The 21,551-nt window shown below is 48.7% G+C and overlaps 1 protein-coding gene across 2 annotated transcripts in view; it reads right to left on the reverse strand.

Annotated features, from left to right (window-relative positions):
• Positions 1–21,551, reverse strand: part of LOC119971590 (embryonic protein UVS.2-like) — a 174,071-nt gene that overhangs the window by 132,957 nt on the left and 19,563 nt on the right. For both annotated transcript variants that reach the window (XM_038807362.1, XM_038807361.1), the window contains exon 4: positions 15,359–15,430. In XM_038807362.1, the coding sequence (XP_038663290.1) occupies positions 15,359–15,430 (72 nt within the window). The remainder of the gene's footprint in view (positions 1–15,358; positions 15,431–21,551) is intronic.

Genomic DNA, 21,551 nt, shown 5'->3' on the forward strand with positions numbered 1-21,551 from the left:
GGGTTGGCCCTGTCATCTTTGTTGAAGAAGTCCCCTTAGAACAATTGAGGTTGTAATTCTTTTGCTTTTTTGTTATGTTGGGGCTCCTATATTATTTCTGATATCCTGCATTGGTACAGATACATATTTTATCCAAGAGAGCCTGCTCCCAGCCCCCTATTCTCCCCCGCCCCCGGGGGGGGGGCAAGGAGCGGCGTTGCTGGGCCTTGGCGCCGAGTAAAAAGCGGCGCCGCGTAAATGACGCGGCCAGCGCTGTGTAAATGACATCACCCTCGCATGCGCGGTTGCCGTCCTCCCCGAGTCCACCCCACAAGAAGATGGCGGATGGATCATGCAGGGCGGCGGAGGAAAGGAGGTCCTCCCTTAGCGAGGCCAGACCCCATTGGAGGCCCCCCCACCAGTGCATGAATCCCCCCCCCCCCCCTCCCAGCGTTCCCGGGCAGTACACGCCGGCAGCGACCAGGCGTGGACGGTGCCGGCGGCAACCTGTCATTTAGGGGCGGCCGCTCGGCCCATCTGGGCCGAAGAATCACCACTCGGCTTTTGCAAACGGCAAGCGGCGATTCTCCGAGCGGCCAGCCGTGATTCTCGGCACACTGGTTTTGGGAGGGGGGGGGGGAGAGAATCGCGTGGGGGTGCCGGGGCGGCGTGGCGGGACTCGCGTGGCCCCCCCCCCGGCGATTCTTCCACCCGGTGGGGGAGAATTCCGCCCAGAGTCTATGCCGGTGGCAGAGTTGAGGGACAAAACCCCCCACTCTCTTTTGGTCATCCCCATTGGGATTTAAGTACATGGATGCTGCAATTACTCCTTCTTTTAGGCAGTTATATGGGGCTAACCTTGCTCAGCTGATTGCTCCTATCAGATGGGATTTGGCCCGTTGGTTTCCCTTGCCGGTCTCATGGCTAGGCAGCGTTGCCTTGATTAACTGAATATGTTGCCTAGATTGCTGAACCCTTGCAGATGTTGCCAATATTGTTGCCAGTTAGAGTCTCAAAGAAGATTAATGATAAGATCAGTTTGTTCATCTGAAATAAGAAGCCTTGTCTAAAGTTCGCCAAGCTGCAACTCCCAGGTTCCAAAGGGGGGGGTTTGGGTGTCCCAAATATTAAGTTATGTCACCTGGCCTCTTACTCTTGATTTATACAGGATTGGGTTAGGAAGGACCTTGCCTCTATTTGGTTCGATATTGAAATAGATCAGTTAATTTACCCTCTGCAGGTCTTGTTATTTTATGGGGACAATAGGACAGATTCTGCTAGATGCGAAAATCTAATCCTAGACCAGGAACAATGGTTCGCCAACTAGAAGGGAGATCTAAACTGAATTCCGGTCTTTCTCCCATTCAGGGCAACCCGGATTACCCACCAGTTCTTAAAGACCATGTATTATGCCAGCAATCTGACATCCTGAGACACCACTTTTTAAGTAACTGCAACTCAGGGAATCTACCCTGAATAAGACAACCCTGTGTCTTAACTCCTTTATTTCACCAAGGGGAAAAAATCCTAATTTCTGCAGAGCCCAGACAAGTGATTGGCAAGTTCTATGATACCTTGTGTTGATAAATTGGGTACCTTGCAGTCATAGGAAAATTATTTTGCAATTAATATTGAAGAGGAGACATGGGACAGTATTTGCGATTATGCCAATAAGAGCCCAGTTTGTAATGGAATGAAGGAGACTCAATTTAAGATACTGCACCATTTGCTTATCGTGTCTAGTCTGAGACACAGGTTTAATCCTGCTCTATCCCCAGTGTGAAACAGCAGTTAATGCAGATGAAGCTGGTGCAATAACAATCACTCGGGAGGAGGTATTGAATAAACCAATAGGATTAAAATCGGACAAGTCTCCGGGTCCTGATGGCTTGCACCCTAGTGTGTTAAAGCAGGCAGCAGAAATAGTAGATGCACTGAACATAGAACAGTACAGCACTGAACAGGCCCTTCGGCCCTCGATGTTGTGCCGAGCAATGATCACCCTACTCAAACCCACGTATCCACCCTATACCCGTAACCCAACAACCCCCCCCCCTCCCCCCCACCTTACTTTTTAGGACACTACGGGCAATTTAGCATGGCCAATCCATCTATCCCGCACATCTTTGGACTAGAACATAGAATTTACAGTGGAGGAGGCCACTCGGCCCATCAATTCTGCACCGGCCCTTGGAAAGAGCAACCCACTTAAGCCGCACACCTCCACCCTATCCCTGGAACCCAGTAACCCCACCTAACCTTTTTTCGACACAAAGGGCAATTTAGCGTGACTAATCCACCTAACCTGCACGTCTTTGGACTGTGGGAGGAAACTGGAGCACCCGGAGGAAATCCACGCAGACACGGGGAAAAGGTGCAGACTCCGCACAGAAAGTGGTCTGCAAGCAGGGACAGAGTGTAACATAGCAAAATTTGCGGATGATACTAAAATAGGTGGGAAAGCAAGTAGTGAAGAGAAGATAGAGTTCACAGACAAATATAGATATGATAGGAGAATGGGCCAAAAATTGGCAGATGGATCTTAATGTGGATAAGTGTGAGGTTATCCATTTGGCCCGAAAAAATAGGAAGGCAAATTATTATCGAAATGGAAAGCCGATTCAAAATGCGCCTGGGCGGAAGAATCTGGGTGTCTTAGTTCATAGACTCAGAAAGTCGGTATACAGGTACAGCATATAATAAAATAGGCTAATGGAATTTTAGCATTTATTGTAAAAAGACTGGCGTATAAGTCAAAAAGTGTTGTAATTGTATAGGGTGTTGGTGGTGTCATATGAGAGTACCTTTAAGAAATGGGTGTTTATCAGTGGTGTCAGAGTGTGGGTGGAGCTGGGCTGTCTGTCTGCTTTTACTTTCACTTTGGGTTGCCTGCTACAGAGTGTGTTTTAGTTTTGTTTGAGAGCTGGATAGCTACAGGAAAAGCAAGCAGCTGTATAAGGATCTCTCTGCAATCTAAAGACTGTCTCCAGATCATTTGGGTGATTTCAAAGTGATAACTATTCTCAGTTGATAATTTAAACCTGATCCCTATGTTTAAAAGGGTCTTTTGTCTTATGGACGTTGCAAACGTTCGTTTACGACGGCTCCCGCCGGTGTAAAATACACCAGGTTCGTGATGTGTTGGGTACTCTGGATCTGTGAAGACTGTGTTTACCTTAGCAGTAACATATACAGGCTACCAACACTTGAAATACTACACATCTGTAGTACTGTGTCCAGTTTTGGCCTCTTTATTCGAGGAAGGATGGGATGGCATTGGAGGCAATTCAGGTTCACCAGATTGATTCTGGGGATGAAAGGGTTGGCATATGAGGAGAAATTGAACAGTTTGAGCTTATACTTGCTGGAATTTAGAAGAGTTAGTGGACCTGATCGAGTTGCATAAAATACTAAGAGTGATTGATAAAGTAAAAGTAGACCAAATATTCACCTTTGTAGGCCAATATAGATCGAGACGTCAAATATAGGATGGGAGGCGATAAATTTAAAACTGAAATCAGGAGGAACTCCTTCTCGCAAAGGATGCTGAATTTGTGGAATTCACTGCCGAATAGTGTGGTGTAGTCTGAATTATTAAAAGATTTCAAGAAGGAGATAGATATATTTGTGATTTAAAAAAGCAGGTTAAAGGTTTATGGGAAACGGGCAGGAAGATGGATTTGAAACCAGGAAGAGATCAGCCATGATCTGATTGAATGGCAGAGCAGGCTGGAAGGGCTGAACTCCCCCCATCTGCTCCGAATTCCCAAGTACCTTTTGCCTAAAGTGCCGGGTAGTAGAATGGGGTTATATACACTGCGTATGGACCTGTGTTAAGATTCAATCCTATTAGTCGGGTGTAGTTAGGAAGCTTGAGAGGATATTTGACAGCACCTTAGAGCTCAATCCTGTATTCCTAATTCTGGGCCTTCCAGATGGGAGAATTACTGACGTTAATGAAAAAAGGGCTACACAACATCCTGGGCGGGATTCTCTGACTCCCCGCCGGGCCGGAGAATCGCCGGCGGGGGGGGGGGAATCCCACCCTGCCGCCGGCTTCTCCGGCGCCAGTTATACGGCGGATGTGCCCACCCCCCGGCAATTCTCCGGCCCACGATGGGCCGAGTGGCCGCTCGTTTACGACGGCTCCCGCCGGTGTAAAATACACCAGGTTCGTGATGTGTTGGGTACTCTGGATCTGTGAAGACTGTGTTTACCTTAGCAGTAACATATACAGGCTACCAACACTTGAAATAATACAACACTATTTTATTAAGCTAGGAACTGTTGAACATACTTTCACTGTGGGTCTGAGGATGTGAAGCAAGGGTTAATAGCCAGAAAGAGCCAGAATGACCGGGATACATTAGTGGAAAATCACAAATTAGAAGAATGTGTTATTGAAGCCATTGAAGGAGAATGGATTTGCTCAGAGTAGAGGAATGTGTTATTGAAGCCATTGAAGGATGCTCAGAGAAGGGAGTGATATTTGAAGTTGTGAGCCGACTCATGACTATAAGCCAAACAGCCTTGAGAAACAAGGCGCATGGCCGGATGACAGGATATGAAATGTGGGAGCCGCTTGCAACTATAGCTAACACTTATTAATTAGGCTAAAACTGCTACATTATCATGTGCCAATAGATAACCTCAAAGTCTGTAAAATCATGTACTGGAACTATTGTAATAACCAAACTATGCTTTGAAATGTGGGCAAGCTCAAGTGAATGTAAGAGACAACCCCTTACAAAACATATAAAAAGGGGATGCTTTGAGCAAGACTTTGGCACTCTCAGAGGTGTTTCTTTGGGATACCTAGAGAGCGGCCCCGATCGCAATAAAGAATATTCTGAAGTACGGACGTGTTCGAGATCGTTTCTTCCGGACTGAGAGACAAGTTAATTAGACACGCATTCACAGGTCGACACTATGTTAGATTAGACTGAAGACCTATGCCTATCCTGACCAGTCTAGGCTGTTAGCACATGGTGAAGATCTGTGCTACAAGCTGTGAGCTCTGTCCTTCACAGAGGCTGCGTCCCGAATGAGCGGGAAAACTAGTGCCCTCTGGCTTTATAGTGAGCGTGCTCTAACTGGTGATTGGCTGCGGTGTTGTATGTGTTAACTGGTCTTGCAGTGTGTCTGTCAGTGTGGGTCTGCACTATTATATACTGATGTGTATATTATGATATCCCCCTTTTATAAAAAAATGTGTGGTTGTGGTAATAAATAATGTATGGTGAGAATGTTCCTAACTACGTGTGGTATGTGAAGGCATATTTACAAGACTATGTACATTAACACTAAGCTATTTACATTGGAAGGTGTCTAGTGCAGATGAACAGTATGCAACAAAAGAGTAACTAGAGCAACATTATATACAAACCAGTGAGTTGACTAAACAAAGCAACGAAACAATTCAGAGAGTCTATGAATTCAAAAAGTTCATAGATGTAGTCTCGGAGGTGGGCGATGAATTCTGGTTGACCGCCTCAAGGGTGGGTCAAGAGCTGCCGGTTCTGGAATGGGTTGGACTGTGTCAGAGTCAGAGGGTGGCAGAGCGACAGGGAGCTCTGCAAAGTCCATGGCGGGGTCATCATGATGGCGAGGCAGGACCTGAAGATCACGTGGCGAGCACGGGATCAGTCGCAGTGCACGCCGATTGCGTTGATGAAGAGAGCTATCCAGTAAACGAACCAGGAACGAATGGGGGGCCACTTGTCGGAGCACGACAGCAGTGGCGAACCAGCCACCATCTGGAAGATGGACGCGGACGTTGTCATCGGGAGCCAGAACAGGGCGATCATTTGCATGGGAGTTGTAGGCCACTTTGTGCTGGGCACGAGTTAGCTGCATCTGGCGAAGGACCGGAACGTGGTCGAGGTCCGGGACATGGATGGACGGCACCGTCGTCCGCAGCATGCGATTCATGAGTAGTTGAGCTGGTGACAGGCCAGTGGACAAGGGGGCGGAGCGGTAGGCAAGTAGGGCAAGGTAAAAATCCGAATCAGCATCGGCCGCCTTGCATAGGAGCTGTTTGACGATATGTACTCCTTTCTCTGCTTTGCCATTGGATTGGGGGTACAGGGGACTGGACGTGACATGTGCAAAGTTGTAACGTCTGTCAAAGTTGGACCACTCTTGACTGGTGAAGCAGGGGCCATTGTCGGACATGACCGTGAGCAGGATGCAGTGTCGAGCGAAGGTTTCCTTACACGCACGAATGACTGCAGCTGAGGTGAGGTCGTTCAACCGTACCACCTCCGGGTAGTTCGAGAAGTAGTCCACAATGAGGACATAGTCTCGGCCAAGTGCATGGAACAAGTCGATGCCCACCTTGGCCCAGGGCGACGTGACCAACTCATGGGGTTGCAATGTTTCCCGTGGTTGCGCAGGCTGGAATCGCTGACATGTTGGGCAGTTGAGCACGGTGTTAGCTATGTCCTCGTTAATCCCAGGCCAGTACACTGCCTCACGGGCCCGTCGGCGGCATTTCCCCACTCCCAGGTGGCCCTCATGGAGCTGTTCGAGGACAAGCTGGCGCATGCTGTGTGGGATGACAATGCGGTCTAGTTTGAGAAGAACCCTGTCTACTACCGCCAGATCATCTCTGACATTATAGAATTGAGGGCATTGGCCCTTGAGCCACCCGTCCATTAGGTGCCGCATGACACGCTGGAGTAAGGGGTCGGCAGCCGTTTCGCGACGAATTTGGACGAGGCGTTCATCCGTGGCAGGCAGATTGGAGGCAAGGAATGCCACATGGGCACCAACCTGGCAAACAAATCCCGCTGGGTGACATGGTGTGGTGACAGACCGGGAGAGGGCGTCAGCGACGTTAAGCTCCTTGCCCGGGGTGTATACAAGCTGGAAGTCGTAGCGCCTGAACTTGAGAAGAATGCGCTGCAGGCAAGGCGCCATGTCGTTCAGTTCTTTTTGAATGATATTGACCAGCGGTCTATGGTCTGTTTCGACGGTGAACTGAGGGAGTCCGTAGACATAGTCATGGAATTGAACGACTCTGGTAAGAAGGCCCAGGCAATCCTTTAAAATCTGCGCATAGCGCTGTTCGATGGGGGTCATTGCACACGACGCGTATGCAACGGTGGCCCATGATGAGGCCTCATCACGTTGAAGGAGCACTGCTCCAATGCCGGATTGACTGGCAGCTTTAGAAATTTTGGTCTCTTTGGCCAGGCCAAAAAATGCCAAGACCGGGGCTGTGGTCAGCTTTGCCCTGAGATCCCGCCATTCGTGTTCGTGCGCAGGGAGCCATTGGAACTCTGTCGTCTTCTTGACCAGGTTCCTGAGAGCCGTGCTGTGAGAGGCGAGGTTAGGGATGAATTTCCACAAGAAGCGGAGGACCACCTTCTTATCCTCCGGTGTCTTCATGGCCTTAATGACAGCTACCTTGTCCGCATCCGGCTGCATGCCCAACTGTGAGATGTGGTCTCCGAGGAACTTAATTTCTGTCTGACCAAAGGAGCGTTTGGCCCTGTTGAGGCGGAGGCCATGCTCATGTATCCGTCTGAAGACGTGCTGGAGGTGATCAATGTGCTCCTGCAGGGTGGTGGACCAGATGATTATGTCGTCCACATAGACGCGAACCCCGTCAATACCTTCCATCATCTGTTCCATAATCCTTTGGAACACTTCTGATGCAGAGATGATCCCAAACGGCATCCTGTTGTAGCAATACCTGCCAAAGGGGGTATTAAAAGTGCAGAGTTTCCTGCTGGATTCGTCGAGCTGGATCTGCCAGAACCCCTTTGAGGCGTCTAGCTTGGTAAAGAACTTGGCGCGAGCCATCTCACAGGTGAGTTCTTCGTGCTTTGGAATGGGATAGTGTTCTCTTATAATATTCACCTGAGGAAGGAGCAGTGCTCCGAAAGCTCGTGTTGGAAATAAACCTGTTGGGACTTTAACCTGATGTTGTAAGACTTCTTACTGTGCTCACCCCAGTCCAACACCGGCATCTCCACATCATAATATTGCGGTTGAGGTCCTTGGGATCAATGCATATTCTCAATTCGCTGGAAGGGTTTTTCACGCATACCATGGAGCTGACCCAGTCAGTTGGTTCCGTAACTTTGGAAATCACTCCTTGGTCCTGGAGGTGATGCAGCTGCTGCTTGAGGCGGTCCTTGAGGGGTGCTGGGGCCCTGCACCAGCACCACAGGCGTGGCATTTGGTTTCAACAAGATCTTGTAGGTGTACGGGAGTGTGCCCATGCCCTCGAAAACACCGTGGTATTGGTTAATAATGGCATCCAGCTGCACCCTAAAATCAGTGTCCTGAGAGGCAGATGCGTCAGCGGTGGACAGGGAGTGAACCCTTTGAACAAGGTTCAGCAGTTTTCATGCTTGCGCACCAAGCAGGGAGGCTTTGGAGGATCCCACTATTTTAAATGAAAGGGTGGCTTTAAGTGACCTGTGCACCACTTCTAGTTGGCATGAGCCACTGGCAGCAATGGCATCACCATTATAGCCTAACAGCTGGCAGGCTGATGGCAGGATGGTTGGCTTGACACGGAGGCTTTCGAGGTCGGACCGCTCAATGAGATTGGCTGAAGTGCCGGTGTCCAGGCGGAATTGGATCCGGGATCGGTTGACCGAGAGGGTGGCACAGCACTCGTTGTCTGGATCAATGCTGTATACCGGGAAAGGCTGGACTTTTTGCTTCGGGGGCACCCTGTGTTTGGTAATGATACCAACTCGAAAAAGTGCTTTAAGGTCCTCGGTGTCAAGGTTAGGCAGCAGGTCAGAATCGGATTCGGTGACCGTGGGTTGGATGGCGCAGACATCCCTGCGTAGCTGGTTGGAGCGGCGAGAGTTGGCAGGCTGAGCAGACCTGCATAAATCAGCATAGCGGCCAAGTTTGCCACATTGTAGGCAGCGTCGCGATTTTGCAGGACATTGCCTGTCAAGGTTAGGCAGCAGGTCAGAATCGGATTCGGTGACCGTGGGTTGGATGGCGCGGACATCCCTGCGTAGCTGGTTGGAGCGGCGAGAGTTGGCAGGCTGAGCAGACATGCATAAATCAGCATAGCGACCAAGTTTGCCACATTGTAGGCAGCGTCGTGATTTTGCAGGAAATTGCCGCTTTTAGTGGGCGGGGCCACAATTGCCGCACGTAGTTACGTCAGGATGCTCGTTGCGACACCGCGCATGCGCGGTGCGGTCGTACGTGGTGCGCGCCGGCGCAGTGCAATCTTCGGCGTCGCCGTCCCCTCGTTCAGTGCGCGCATGCGCGGGAGGCTGTGAAAAGCGCACAAAATGGCCTCCCTCATCCAGGCTGAGGCCCTGGAGTTGCTTGATTGCTTGTACCCATTCTGCCTCGTGGGGACCCCAGCCGCTTGGATGTGCGAGTATCGGTTAGTGGCATGTTCATGCAGAACGCATGTCTCGATGGCAATCGCAAGGGTGAGCTGTTTAACTTTGAGGAGCTGCTGGCGTAAGGGGTCCGACTGAACACCGAAAACGATCTGGTCGCATATTATGGAGTCGGAGGTGGACCCGTAATTACAGGACTGCGCAAGGATGCGGAGGTGGATGAGAAAGGATTGAAAAGGTTCATCCTTACCCTGCAAATGCTGTTGGAAGACATAGCGCTCCTCAGCACCGGTACGGCCCGCACCGCCGGGTAGGGAGAATCCCGCCCCCTAACTTTTTCAACTTGTAAAAATTCCTCTGCTCCTGGGTCAGTGACAAATATCCTTCAATGCAAAATTTGCACAAATTAGTAATGGAATCCACTCCTATGGAATTCTATGATCCGTTCGAAATCTGATGGATTCCGTAAAGTGTGGGACCCCCATCTCAATTTTATAGGCTCCGCTTTTCTGGCCTACTCCTGCTAGGTTCCCCTTGAGCCATATTGTAAGTCTTGTCCTCACAATACATAAAGATGTGCAGCCTGAGATGCCATCCGACCTTATTGATATGGCCTGAACATTTTTCTCCCATAATTGGTTTTTTGAACGATCCGGTATTAAAGTTGGAGCCACTAGTTCATAAAATCTATTACTCTAAATTCATTCTGTATTGTTCATTTTTATATTCGCAACAATTATTTTTCTGCACTGAACCTGTTTTGTATTGAAAATGTTTTTTGTTGCATATTCGTAAAAATTTTAAAAATCCTGTACAAATACTTTAAAAAATAAATTTGAACCTCCAACTAACAGCTGAATGAATTACACAAAATGTCATTTTTTTGGAACAATTAGACTAAAAGCACTATCAATTAAATACAATTTTTGTTGGCAATTTATACTTAAACTACAGAACTTTTAACATAACCGAAAAAGCCTCCGACAGAGTATACCTTACACTGTCCCTTTATGTAGATATTCAATTCTCCCAGAACTATTCTTCTGTGAACCAGGTTAATAGACTGGAACAGGTTGATATTAAGAAGGAGGATGTGCTGGAAATTTTGAAAAGCATCAGGATAGATAAGTCCCCTGGATATACCCAAAGGTGACTACGGGAAGCGAGGTAGGAGATTGCTGCGCCGTTGGTGATGATTTTTACGTCCTCACTCTCCACTGGAGTAGTACCGGATGATTGGAAGGTGAATGTTGATCCCCTGTTGAAGCAAGTGAATAGGGAAATCCCTGGAAATTACAGACCCATCAGTCTTAAGTCTGTGGTGAGCAAGATATTGGAAAGGATTCTGAGAGATAGGATTTATGATTATTTAGAAAAACATAGTTTGATTAAAGATAGTCAAAGATAGAACTTGTTAATTAGTTAATTGGATTAGGCCAGTTTTCAGAGGCTAGAGTCACAGTATAAAAGGGTTCCAGCTACAGTGCAGACTTTGTTTGCACTGAGTGCTGAACTTGGTGCATTTGAGTGCTCTAGTGAGAGTTTGGTGACTGAGGGAGTTAGGTGAGGAGGGAGTCAGGTGCTCCTTTCATTTTATTTCTGCGAAGAGCATGAAGGGTGCCAGGAGTTTACATAGAGTGCAGCTGACTGGGAGCAGAGTTGGAGGGCGGAGGTCCAGTTGGTCCACAGGGCAGCTATATTCTGTAAGGTAAGAGGGGATGGAGGCTAGGGCAGTTGCGTGCTCCTCCTGTAGGATGTGGGTGGTGAGGGATACCCGCTGACTATACCTGCGGGAAGAGCACCCAACTCCAGCTCCTCAGAGACTGTGTTAGGGAACTGGAGCTGGATGAACCTCAGATCATCCGGGAGGCAGAGGGGCTTATAGAGAAGAGTTACAGGGAGGTAACCACACCCAAGGTACAGGACAAGAGTAGCTGGGTTACAGTCAGGGGAAAGAAAACAAACAGGCACACAGTGCGGGGTCCCTCGTGGCCGTTCCCCTTCAAAACAAGTATACCGTTTTGGATGCTGTTGGGGGGGGGGATGACCTACCGGGAGAAGGCCCTAGCGGCTAGGTCTCTGGCACTGAGTCTGGCTCTGGGGCTCAGAAGGGAAGGAGGGAGAATAGAAAAGCAATAGTAATAGGAGATTCAATGGTATGGGGATTAGATAGGAGATTCTGTGGTCGCGAGCGAGTCTCCCGGAAGGTATGTTGCCTCCCAGGTGCCAGGGATGTCTCAGATCGTGTCTTCAGGATCCTGAAGGGGGAGGGTGAGCAGCCAGAAGTCGTGGTGCACATTGCTACCAACGACGTAGGTAGGAAAAGGGGTGTGGAGTTAATAAACAAGTTTAGGGAGTTAGGCTGGAAGTTAAAAGCCAGGACAGAACCAGGGGGGCACCAATATCCTGGGAGGGAGATTTTCTAGTACTCTTCAGGAGGGTTTAGACAAATTTGGCAGGGGAATGGGAACCGGATTTGTAGTCTAGCAACTAAGATAGCCGATATTCAGGACGCCAAAGCGTGTAGTGAGGCAGTGGGGAAGGGAACACTGACAAAGGAGAGTACTTGCAGGCACGGAGATGGGTTGAAGTGTGTATACTTCATGCAAGAAGCATCAGGAATAAGGTGGATGAACTTAAGGCATGGATCGGAACTTGGGACTACGATGTGGTGACCATCACGGAAACTTGGATAGAAGAGGGGCAGAAATGGTTGTTGGAGGTCCCTGGTTATAGATGTTTCAATAAGATTAGGGAGGGTGGTAAAAGAGGTGGGGGGGGGGGGGGGGGTGACATTGTTAATTAGAGATAGTATAACAGCTGCAGAAAGGCAGTTCGAGGAGGTAGTATGGGTTGAAGTCAGAAATAGGAAAGGAGCAGTCACCTTGTTGGAATTTTTCTAAAGGCCCCCCAATCGCAGTAGAGATGTGGAGGAACAGATTGGGAAACGGATTTTGGAAAGGTGCAGAAGTCACAGGGTAGTAGTCATGGATGACTTCAACTTCCCAAACATTAAGTGGAAACTCTTTAGATCAAATAGTTTGGATGGGGTGGTGTTTGTGCAGTGTGTCCAGGAAGCTTTTCTAACACAGTATGTAGAGTGTCCGACCAGAGGGGAGGCCATATTGGATTTGGTACTTGGTAATGAACCAGGGCATATGATAGATTTGTTAGTGGGGGAGCATTTTGGAGATAGTGACCACAATTCTGTGACTTTCACTTTAGTAATGGAGAGGGATAGGTCCAGCTTGGGTCACTGCATGTGTGGACTCTGCACATCCTCCCAGTGTGTGCGTGGGTTTCCTCCTGGTGCTCCGGATTCCTCCCACAGTCCAAAGATGTGCAGGTTAGGTGGATTGGCCATGATAAATTGCCCTTCGTGTCCAAAATTGCCCTTGGTGTTGGGTGGGGTTACTGGGTTATGGGGATAGGGTGGAGGTGTTGACCTTGGGTAGGGTGCTCTTTCCAAGAGCCGGTGCAGACTCAATGGGCCGAATGGCCTCCTTCTGCACTGTAAATTCTATGATAATCTATGATTAATCTAGGACAAAGGTTCGACACAACATTGTGAGCCGAAGGGCCTGTTCTGTGCTCTATTTTTTTCTATGTTTCTTTCTTTTCTATAATCAGATTAAAGATAGTCAGCCAGCATGGCTTTGTGAGGGGCAGGTCATGCCTCACAAGCCTCATTGAATTCCTTGAGGATGTGACAAGACACATTGATGAAGGTCGGGCAGTGGGTGTAGTGTATATGGATTTCAGTAGGGCATTTGATAAGGTTCCCCATGGTAGGCTCATTCAGAAAGTTAGGGGGCATGGGATACAGGGAAATCTGGCTATCTGGATACAGAATTGGCCGCTAAAAGAAGACGGCGAGTGGTAATGGATGGAAAGTATTCCGCCTGGAGGTCGGTTACCAGTGGTGTCCCACATGGATCTGTTCTGGGACCTCTGCCCTTTGTGGTTTTTATTAATGACTTGGATGAGGAAGTGCAAGGATGGATTTGTAAGTTTGCCGATGACACAAAGGTTGGGGGAGTTGTAGATAGTGTTGAGGGTTGTTGCAGGTTACAGCAGAACATTGACAGGATGGAGAGCTGGGCTGAGAAGTGGCAGATGGAGTTCAACCTCGATAAATGTGAAGTTATTCATTTTGGAAGGTCGAATTTGAATGCTCAATGCAGGGTTAAAGGCAGGATTCTTGGAAGTGTGGAGGAACAGAAGGATCTTGGGGTCCACATACATAGATCCCTCAAAGTTGCCACCCAGGTTGATAGGGTTGAAAAGAAGGCGTATGGTGTGTTGGCTTTCATTAACAGGGGGATTGAGTTTAAGAGCCGCAAAGTTTTGCTGCAGCTTTATAAAACTCTAGTTAGACCACACTTGGAATATTGTGTTCAGTTCTGGTCATCTCATTATAGGAAGGATGGGAATGCTTTGAAGAGGGTACAGAGGAGATTTACCAGGATGATGCCTGGACTGGAGGGCATGTCTTATCAAGAAAGGCTGAGGGAGCTAGGGCTTTGCTCACTGGAGCGAAGAAGGCAGAGAGGTGACTTGATAGAGGTGTACAAGGTGATGAGAGGCATGGATAGAGTGGATAGCCAGAGACTTTTCCCCAGGATGGAAATGGCTGTCAAGAGGGGACATAATTTTAAGGTGATTGGAGGAAGGTATAGGGGAGATGTCAGATGTAGGTTCTTTACACAGAGAGTGGTGGGTGTCTGGAATGCACTACCAGCAGAGGTGGTGGAGTCAGAGTCATTAAGGACATTTCAGCGTCTCCTAGACAGACACATGGACAGTAGTAAATTGAAGTGGTGTAGATTAGGTTGATCTTAGATGAGGATAAATGGTCAGCACAACATCGTGGGCTGAAGGGCCTGTAGTGTGCTGTACTGTTCTATGTTCAAGTCCAAAAGGATTCTTGGTTGCGAGAATTCATTTTTTTTTCCAGAATGTACACTTTTAACTCCACAACTGTCTTTCACAATGCATGTTTTCCCTTCATCTAAAGCCAGGCAAATCTTCCAGCTTCTTTTTAATTCCTCATGAATTTCATCTTTCCAATCCAAGCAGGAAATCCCTCCTGCATTTGTGTGTGATGGAGCAGGGAAACATTCGGCCACTAGCTGCTCACTCTCTCTTTCTCCCATACGCTGGCAGACTAACATTGTCTATGAGTTTTCTGGACTATCTGATAAATCCTTCCCCTCTCAAAGCCTATCTCCAAACTAATGTGTATCACATGGACCTTCTAGCCATGTTACAACCCTTCTATTCAACCTCCTCAATGGATTTAAGTTTATTTTTCATGAGGATATTGCTTTTCCAAATCAGAATTATTTAACTATTTAAGCAGTGAACCAATTAAACATGATTTTCTTGAGTCAAAGAAAGAGGAACTTAATTAACCACTATATCTGAGAAAAGTAAAATGTAGCGTCAAATGTTCAGCCTTCATGCAGTCATTCGGGCCCAGACACACACAAATCAGAAATAAGGACAGTTAGGGTTCAATAAAATAGAAGACAAATTATTGGTAGAAGTAGAGACAGCAGAGGAGTGGATAGGGTAAAAATTGATATGTAGGTTTGACTGGCTATACTTACAGTGGATAAGTTGCATGCCCCTAATGGTTAATAAGGCAGGCCGGGGTAAAAAATCATCCAATTTTTCAGATAAACAGGGAGGAAGATACTAAATTGTAGTGGACTCAGGGATTATGAATGTCAATTCGCTGATTAATTAACCTAATTGACATTCTGCTGACCAGGAATCCCTTGTCAGAACCTTCTGCCCTCCAATTTAATCGGAGGAGGATTACTCCTACTGGGAGACTGTCGCAAGGCCACTCCTATGATTAAGTGAGCCCAACCATTAAATACAGCCCCATATTTAAAATATATATCTCCTCATCAGTGTAATCATTTATTTTTTCTGTCCTCAAGCTTTAAACAAATGTCAATCACTGTATTATATCACATCACAAAAACATCTAAACAAATTTATGAGTTAGAAATTTTTTAAGCCAGCAATTTTCTTACCCAGATATTTGTTAATTCCCATAATTTTGCTAACAATATCACTGAAGTCCGCTCCAGTTTCTTTGGCAGTATCTGGAAGTTAATAACAATTTAAAATATTACAGCAACGTCCCTCAACAGAATCATTTCTACTTTCCCTTTTTAATTCTCCCAGCTATATGATGTCCTAATTTTCCCAGCTATACTTGATCCCTTTGGCACCACGCACATGTTTGATTAAAGTAAATAACTCAGATAATCTGTTATAAAGCATCCCTGATCCTCCCTCGCACCCAACACAATCACTAGAGGGATATTATCAGAAAGCATAGCTGATCCTTTTTTCAATTTCACTTTTCTTCTGGAGCAGAAAAGCTTGCTTCCAAAAAGTTAATCTTTCAACAGTTAAGATCAGGAACTTACAATCTGAATATTATTTTCCATTATGCAGGCATGTTAGGGATTAAATTAAAATTGACCTGATATGAAACTCAAGAGTAAAAGGCATTAAAATTGCTTTATCATCATTTGCTGAAATATATATGTCAGATATAATTGAAAGAGCATTGTAAATATCAAAACAATCTTTTCTTTGTAATAATTCAATTATACTTATTGGATATGAACATGTAAAAATGAACTTCCAGGCGGTCACATGATTTGAGCACTGGGGAACCTATGTTTTCGCGAGCTCTGCACATCTTGTAATCCTTTATTTTATCCTGGTGCACATTTCATAATTGTCTTTTCTTGGGATATATGTCTTACACGATGTCTCTGGAGGATCCTGATTTGTGCTTTGCAAAGAGGAGCCGATATGAATTGTAGAAAATCTTTGTTTGACTGTGGCGGTCAAAATTGGCTGGGGCCCAGCTTGCAGTGGCATTGTTACTGGAGAGTGGGCATTCACCTCAGCGATGCTGTGTGGATCCAGATGATGGCCGCCATTGAGAATGTTGTTCTGGATGAAGGTCTCAGCTCTATAATTTAAGTCGAGATCTTCATCCAGAACAACATTTGGCACTATGGTGCAGGTCCTTAGAGCTCACTTTGAAAATTTGCAAAGTGTCCTTAGGAGAATGGTGGAGGCGTATGATACAAGCTTGCCACCCTCTCATTGATTTTGTCTACACCTCTTACTGCCTCAGGAAGGCGGACAGCATTGTCAGAGACCCATCACACCCAGGCTTTACCCTCTTCCAGACCCTTCCATCAAGCAGACGATACAAAAGGTCCGAAGATCCACACATCCAGACTAGGAACAGCTTCTTCCCCACAGCTACTCGACTCAACGATTCTCCCTCGGACTGATCTGTTTCTGCCAGAAGACTATTCACGACGCCCCATGTTGTTCTTGCCAAGTATTGCTTTGTTTGGCTCTTGTTCCGCACTGTGTAACCAATCACTATTTATTCATGGAATTATAGAATTTACAGTGCAGAAGGAGGCCATTCGGCCCATGGAGTCTGCACCGACTCTTGGAAACAGCACCCTGCCCAAGGTCAACACCTCCACCCTATCCCCATAACCCAGTAACCCCACCCAACACTAAGGGCAATTTTGGACACTAAGGGCAATTTATCATGGCTAATCCACCTAACCTGCACATCTTTGGACTGTGGGAGGAAACCAGAGCACCCGGAGGAAACCCACGCACACATGGGGAGGATGTGCAGACTCCGCACAGACAGTGACCCAAGCCGGAATCGAACCTGGGACCCTGGAGCTGTGAAGCATTTGTGCTATCCACAATGCTACCGTGCTGCCCCTATTGATGTGGCATTTGCGAAAATACTCTGTGAATTATTCTTTTGTCTACCATGTACATACTGTGTACGTTCCCTTGGCCGCAGAAAAATACTTTTCACTGTACTTCGGTACATGTGACAAATATCAATCAATCATAGAGTTCTTCCATTTAGGAGAGGAATTTCCCTGGTAAGGGCATGCCTTTGAGACTTTGCGATCCTGCTGTACAGCGTGTTCTTTATCCTGATGGGTTTGAGAGGTAGAGACAGGGTAAGGTGTGTCCCTGAGCCCAGTCCCTGCCGAGAAGCGGGAATTGACTTACTGGTCGAAAATTGGCTAATATGCCTTAGTGACCTCAATTTGGTACCTGGGTGCATCACGTTCAACATAGCACAGAGTATCCGATCTTCAAGGCCTGGGGTCAGTTGGGCCCCCTAACAACAGGCCCTATATTGTCCTATTCTAGATGCTCGTCACAAGGGGTTAGTGGTGGCCAAGTAGGTGGAGTCATCCCCCTGTCCGGAGCCTCAGCTGTGTGTTGCTTGGGCGCCAGAACGGCGGTAAGTTAGAAGTCAAGGTGCTTCGTTCATTGGAATCCTTGAGCGACCCTGAAGAGTGTTCACTGATCCTGTCTTAGCGTTGGCCATCTCGAGCAATATAGATGGTGTCATTATCCTGCAATTCTATAATCCTGGATGTTACTCCCTTGTGAATATGTTTTTGATTATTTATTGTTATCTTTTCTCCTGCAAGGGCATGTGAGATGTGAGCATGAGGGCGAATGTCATATGTTATCCTATTCGAGCAAAAATCATATTGAGCTGATTTACAGCTTAACTGCTTTTTATTATTATGTGTTATAATCCTTGTGGCTATGGGAGGAGAGTGCTTTTTTGACACACCTTATCTAATTTATAATGAAGGTGACTAGAACCAGGGCAGGGTGATGCGTTGATGGTGGGGGTGGAGTTGAATGTTAGAGTTAGTTAATTCCTTACTGAAATTAAGGATAGCCCCCCATTTAGAGCTAACCATATCAGGGGCTGGATTCTCCATCACCGGGATATTCAGTTTCGCCGGCAGCGCACTCACACCTGCAGATTTCCCGATGGCGTGGAGGTGCCCACAATGGGAAACCCCATTGACCGGCTGCCGGGACGGAGAAGAATCCCGCCCAGGTTTTTATTTTCCGCTATTTTGAATTTAAGAATCTGTGTCTACCTCCATTGATGGCCTGGGAGAATTATGTATCCTGGGGATGACAGGATTCCTTCTGACTTTTCCTTGAGTTTGGTGTTTTTAGGAAATAAGTAGTGGCACATGTCATGGAGGGCTGAATTAATCCTCGATTGATTTGTTGATTGTTTCTAGGCAAACTCGGGTGTTTTTTCCTCAAAAGGTTTTTTTTTCCTTCTTTTCTTCATCTGGGTGAGTAGTGTGCTACTATTCAGTGGAGGCGTTGCACTGCCCTGGGTGTAGCTGAGAAGGTGCAGGACCGACTAGGTATAGGTTTTGGGGTCTGCTTAGGGGAGCTAATCTTTTGTGTCAGAGCGTGCTGGTCCGGTGCTGTGGTTAGTTTCCTGTTGTCCCCTGGTGCCTGGGATGTCCCTTATCGAAGGCACTTATTCGGGACTTCCTGGGGGGACTCTTGTGCATGTGGGTCTGGGATTGAACGACTTTGGTTGATATCATGTTGCTGTCCTCGTGGTCAAGACACCTTCAGCCAATTTGATTCACTCCACATGACATTAAAAAATGGCTGAAGGTCCTGGATGCAGGAAAGTCTCTGCGCCATGGCAATATCTCAGATGTAGTACTGAGGATTTGTGCTCCAGAACTAGCCACGCCCCTTAGTCAAGCAGTTTCAGTACAGTTACAACACACATAAATCTAATCCAGACAGTTACTGCCCCGTTAGTCTGTTCTCAATCAGCAACTGATGGAAGGTGACATTGGCAGTGCCAGCAATGCTAAACTTACTCAACATTACCCGAATCAAATGTGTTCAGTCTGCATTCCGGCAGAGCCACGTAGGTCTGGTTATCATTGCAGCTCTGGTCCAAACATGAACAAAAGAGCTGAATTCAAGGGTGAATGACTGATTGTGAGATTGACTGCCCTTAAAATCGATGCTGCATTTGACAGGGTGGCATGAAAAACCCTTAGCAAAATTGAAGCCAGTTGGAATCAGAATGCTTCCCATTGGTTGAAGACATACCTAGCACAATTGGTAACACATGGAAGACAGTTGTGGTTATTGGAGACCAATCAATGTAAGATTCAGGCCATTCAAGCAGGGTAGCATGGTGGTTAGCATAAATGCTTCACAGCTCCAGGGTCCCAGGTTCGATTCCCAGCTGGGTCACTGTCTGTGTGGAGTCCTCCCCCTGTGTGCGTGGGTTTCCTCCGGGTGCTCCGGTTTCCTCCCACAGTCCAAAGATGTGCGGGTTAGGTGGATTGGCCATGCTAAATTGCCCGTAGTGTCCTAATTAAAGTAAGGTTAAGGGGGGGGGGGGGGGGGGGGGGGTGTTGGGTTACGGGTATAGGGTGGATACGTGGGTTTGAGTAGGGTGATCATGGCTCGGCACAACATTGAGGGCCGAAGGGCCTGTTCTGTGCTGTACTGTTCTATGTTCTAAGTGTCAGGTAATGACAGACAACTCCAACAAGAGAATATTGAACCATCTCCCCTTGAAATGCATGGCACTATTATTGTTGAATCCTCTGTTGTCAATGTCCTGGAAGTATGACTTCACTATTGCCCAGAAACCTAATTGGACCAACTAAAGAAAAGTAGTTGAGGATTTTGTGGTGAGTAAATTACCTCTTGACTCCCCAAAGTCTGTCCATTACCTACAAGGCATAAGTCAGGAGTGTGATAGAATATTCTCCACTTTCATGGATGAGTGCAGCTCCGACAACACTCAAGAAGCTTCACACCATCTAGGACACGGTAAACATTTATTTCCTCCACTGTTGTATGTAGTATATCAACACCATGGGCGAAATTCTCTGCGGACCGACGTGACGCCCATTTCTGGCGGGAAAAAGCGGTGCGGATGACTCCGGCGTCAGGGCCTTCTTTTAAGCCGGTAATCTCCGTTCCCGAAAGGGCCAGCAGCGGACTGACGCGATACGCGTCAGTTTCACCCGCTGCGGAAGTGGCGAGTCCCGGCGTTTGTGTGGTGGGGAGAGAGAGACCCGGCGTGGGGGGGGGAGGAAGAGAGACCCGGCCTTGGGGGGGGGGGGGGGGAAGGAAGGGGGGAGGAGGAAGGAAGGGGGGGGGAGGAGGAAGGAAGGGGGGGGAGGAGGGAGGAAGGGGGGGGGGAGGAGGAAGGAAGGGGGGGGAGGAGGAAGGAAGGGGGGGAGGAGGGAGGAAGGAAGGGGGGAGGAGGAGAGAGGGGGGGGTGTGTGGGTACCGGCCTTCAGAGGGAGGGAGGGGGGGGGGGTGTGTGTACCGACCGTCAGAGGGAGGGGGGGGGGGGGGGGGGGGGGGTACCGGCCTTCAGAGGGAGGGGGTTGTGTGGGTACCGGCCTTCAGAGGGAGGGAGGGGGTGTTGGTACCGGCCTTCGGGGGGGGGGGGGGGGGGGGGGGGGTGTACCGGCCTCAGAGGGAGGGGGTGGGGGGTGGGTACCGGCCTTCAGAGGGAGGGGGAGGGTGGTGTGGGTACCGGTGTTAAGGGGGGGGGGGGTGTGTGTGTGTACCGGCGTTGAGAGGAGAGGGGGGGGGGGGGACCCGGCGTTGAGAGAGTGGGGGGTTTCGGCGTTGAGGGTGGGGGGTTGCGGCGATGAGGGGGGGTTGAGGAGGGGGTTGCGGCGTTGCGAGGGGGTGTTGCGGCGTTGAGGGTGGCAGGTTGCGGCAATGAGGGGGGGTTGCGGCATTGCGAGGGGGGGTTGTGGCGTGAGAGGGTGGGGGGGTTGCGGCGTTGAGGGTGGGGAGTTGCGGCGTTGCGAGAGATGGGGGGGCGGCGTTGGAGGGGGGTAGGGGTGGTGGGGAGGGGGTAGGGGTGGTGAGAGGGGTGGGGCGTTGGAGGGGGTAGGGGTGGTTGGGGGGTAGGGGCGTTGGAGGGAGGTAGGGGTGGTGAGGTGGGGGTAGGGGGGCAGCGGCGTGCAGAGGGGGGGCGACGGTGCATTGGCCCAGGGCATCCGTCGCCCCCCCTCTCTGCACCCCTACCCCCTCCAACGCCCCTACCCCCCCCACCCCCCCAATGCCGCAACTCCCCCCCCCCAACGCCGCAACCCCGCCCCCCAACGCCGCAACCCCCCCCCCCCCCCCACGCCGCAAACTCCCCCCCCCCCCCACGCCCTCGGACACTGAACGGCGTCAACCATCAGCAATGGTTGACACCGTTTTAAAGCTACTCTGTTTTTCGCCGACGTGACCCATGGCCACGTCGGCGGGACTTCGGCCCATCCGGGCCGGAGATTTGGTGAAAGAAAAATATAATGAAATCCCGCCGGCGCC

The sequence above is a fragment of the Scyliorhinus canicula genome, chromosome 9 (assembly GCF_902713615.1).
Source record: "Scyliorhinus canicula chromosome 9, sScyCan1.1, whole genome shotgun sequence".
NCBI classification, from domain to species: Eukaryota; Metazoa; Chordata; class Chondrichthyes; order Carcharhiniformes; family Scyliorhinidae; genus Scyliorhinus; species Scyliorhinus canicula.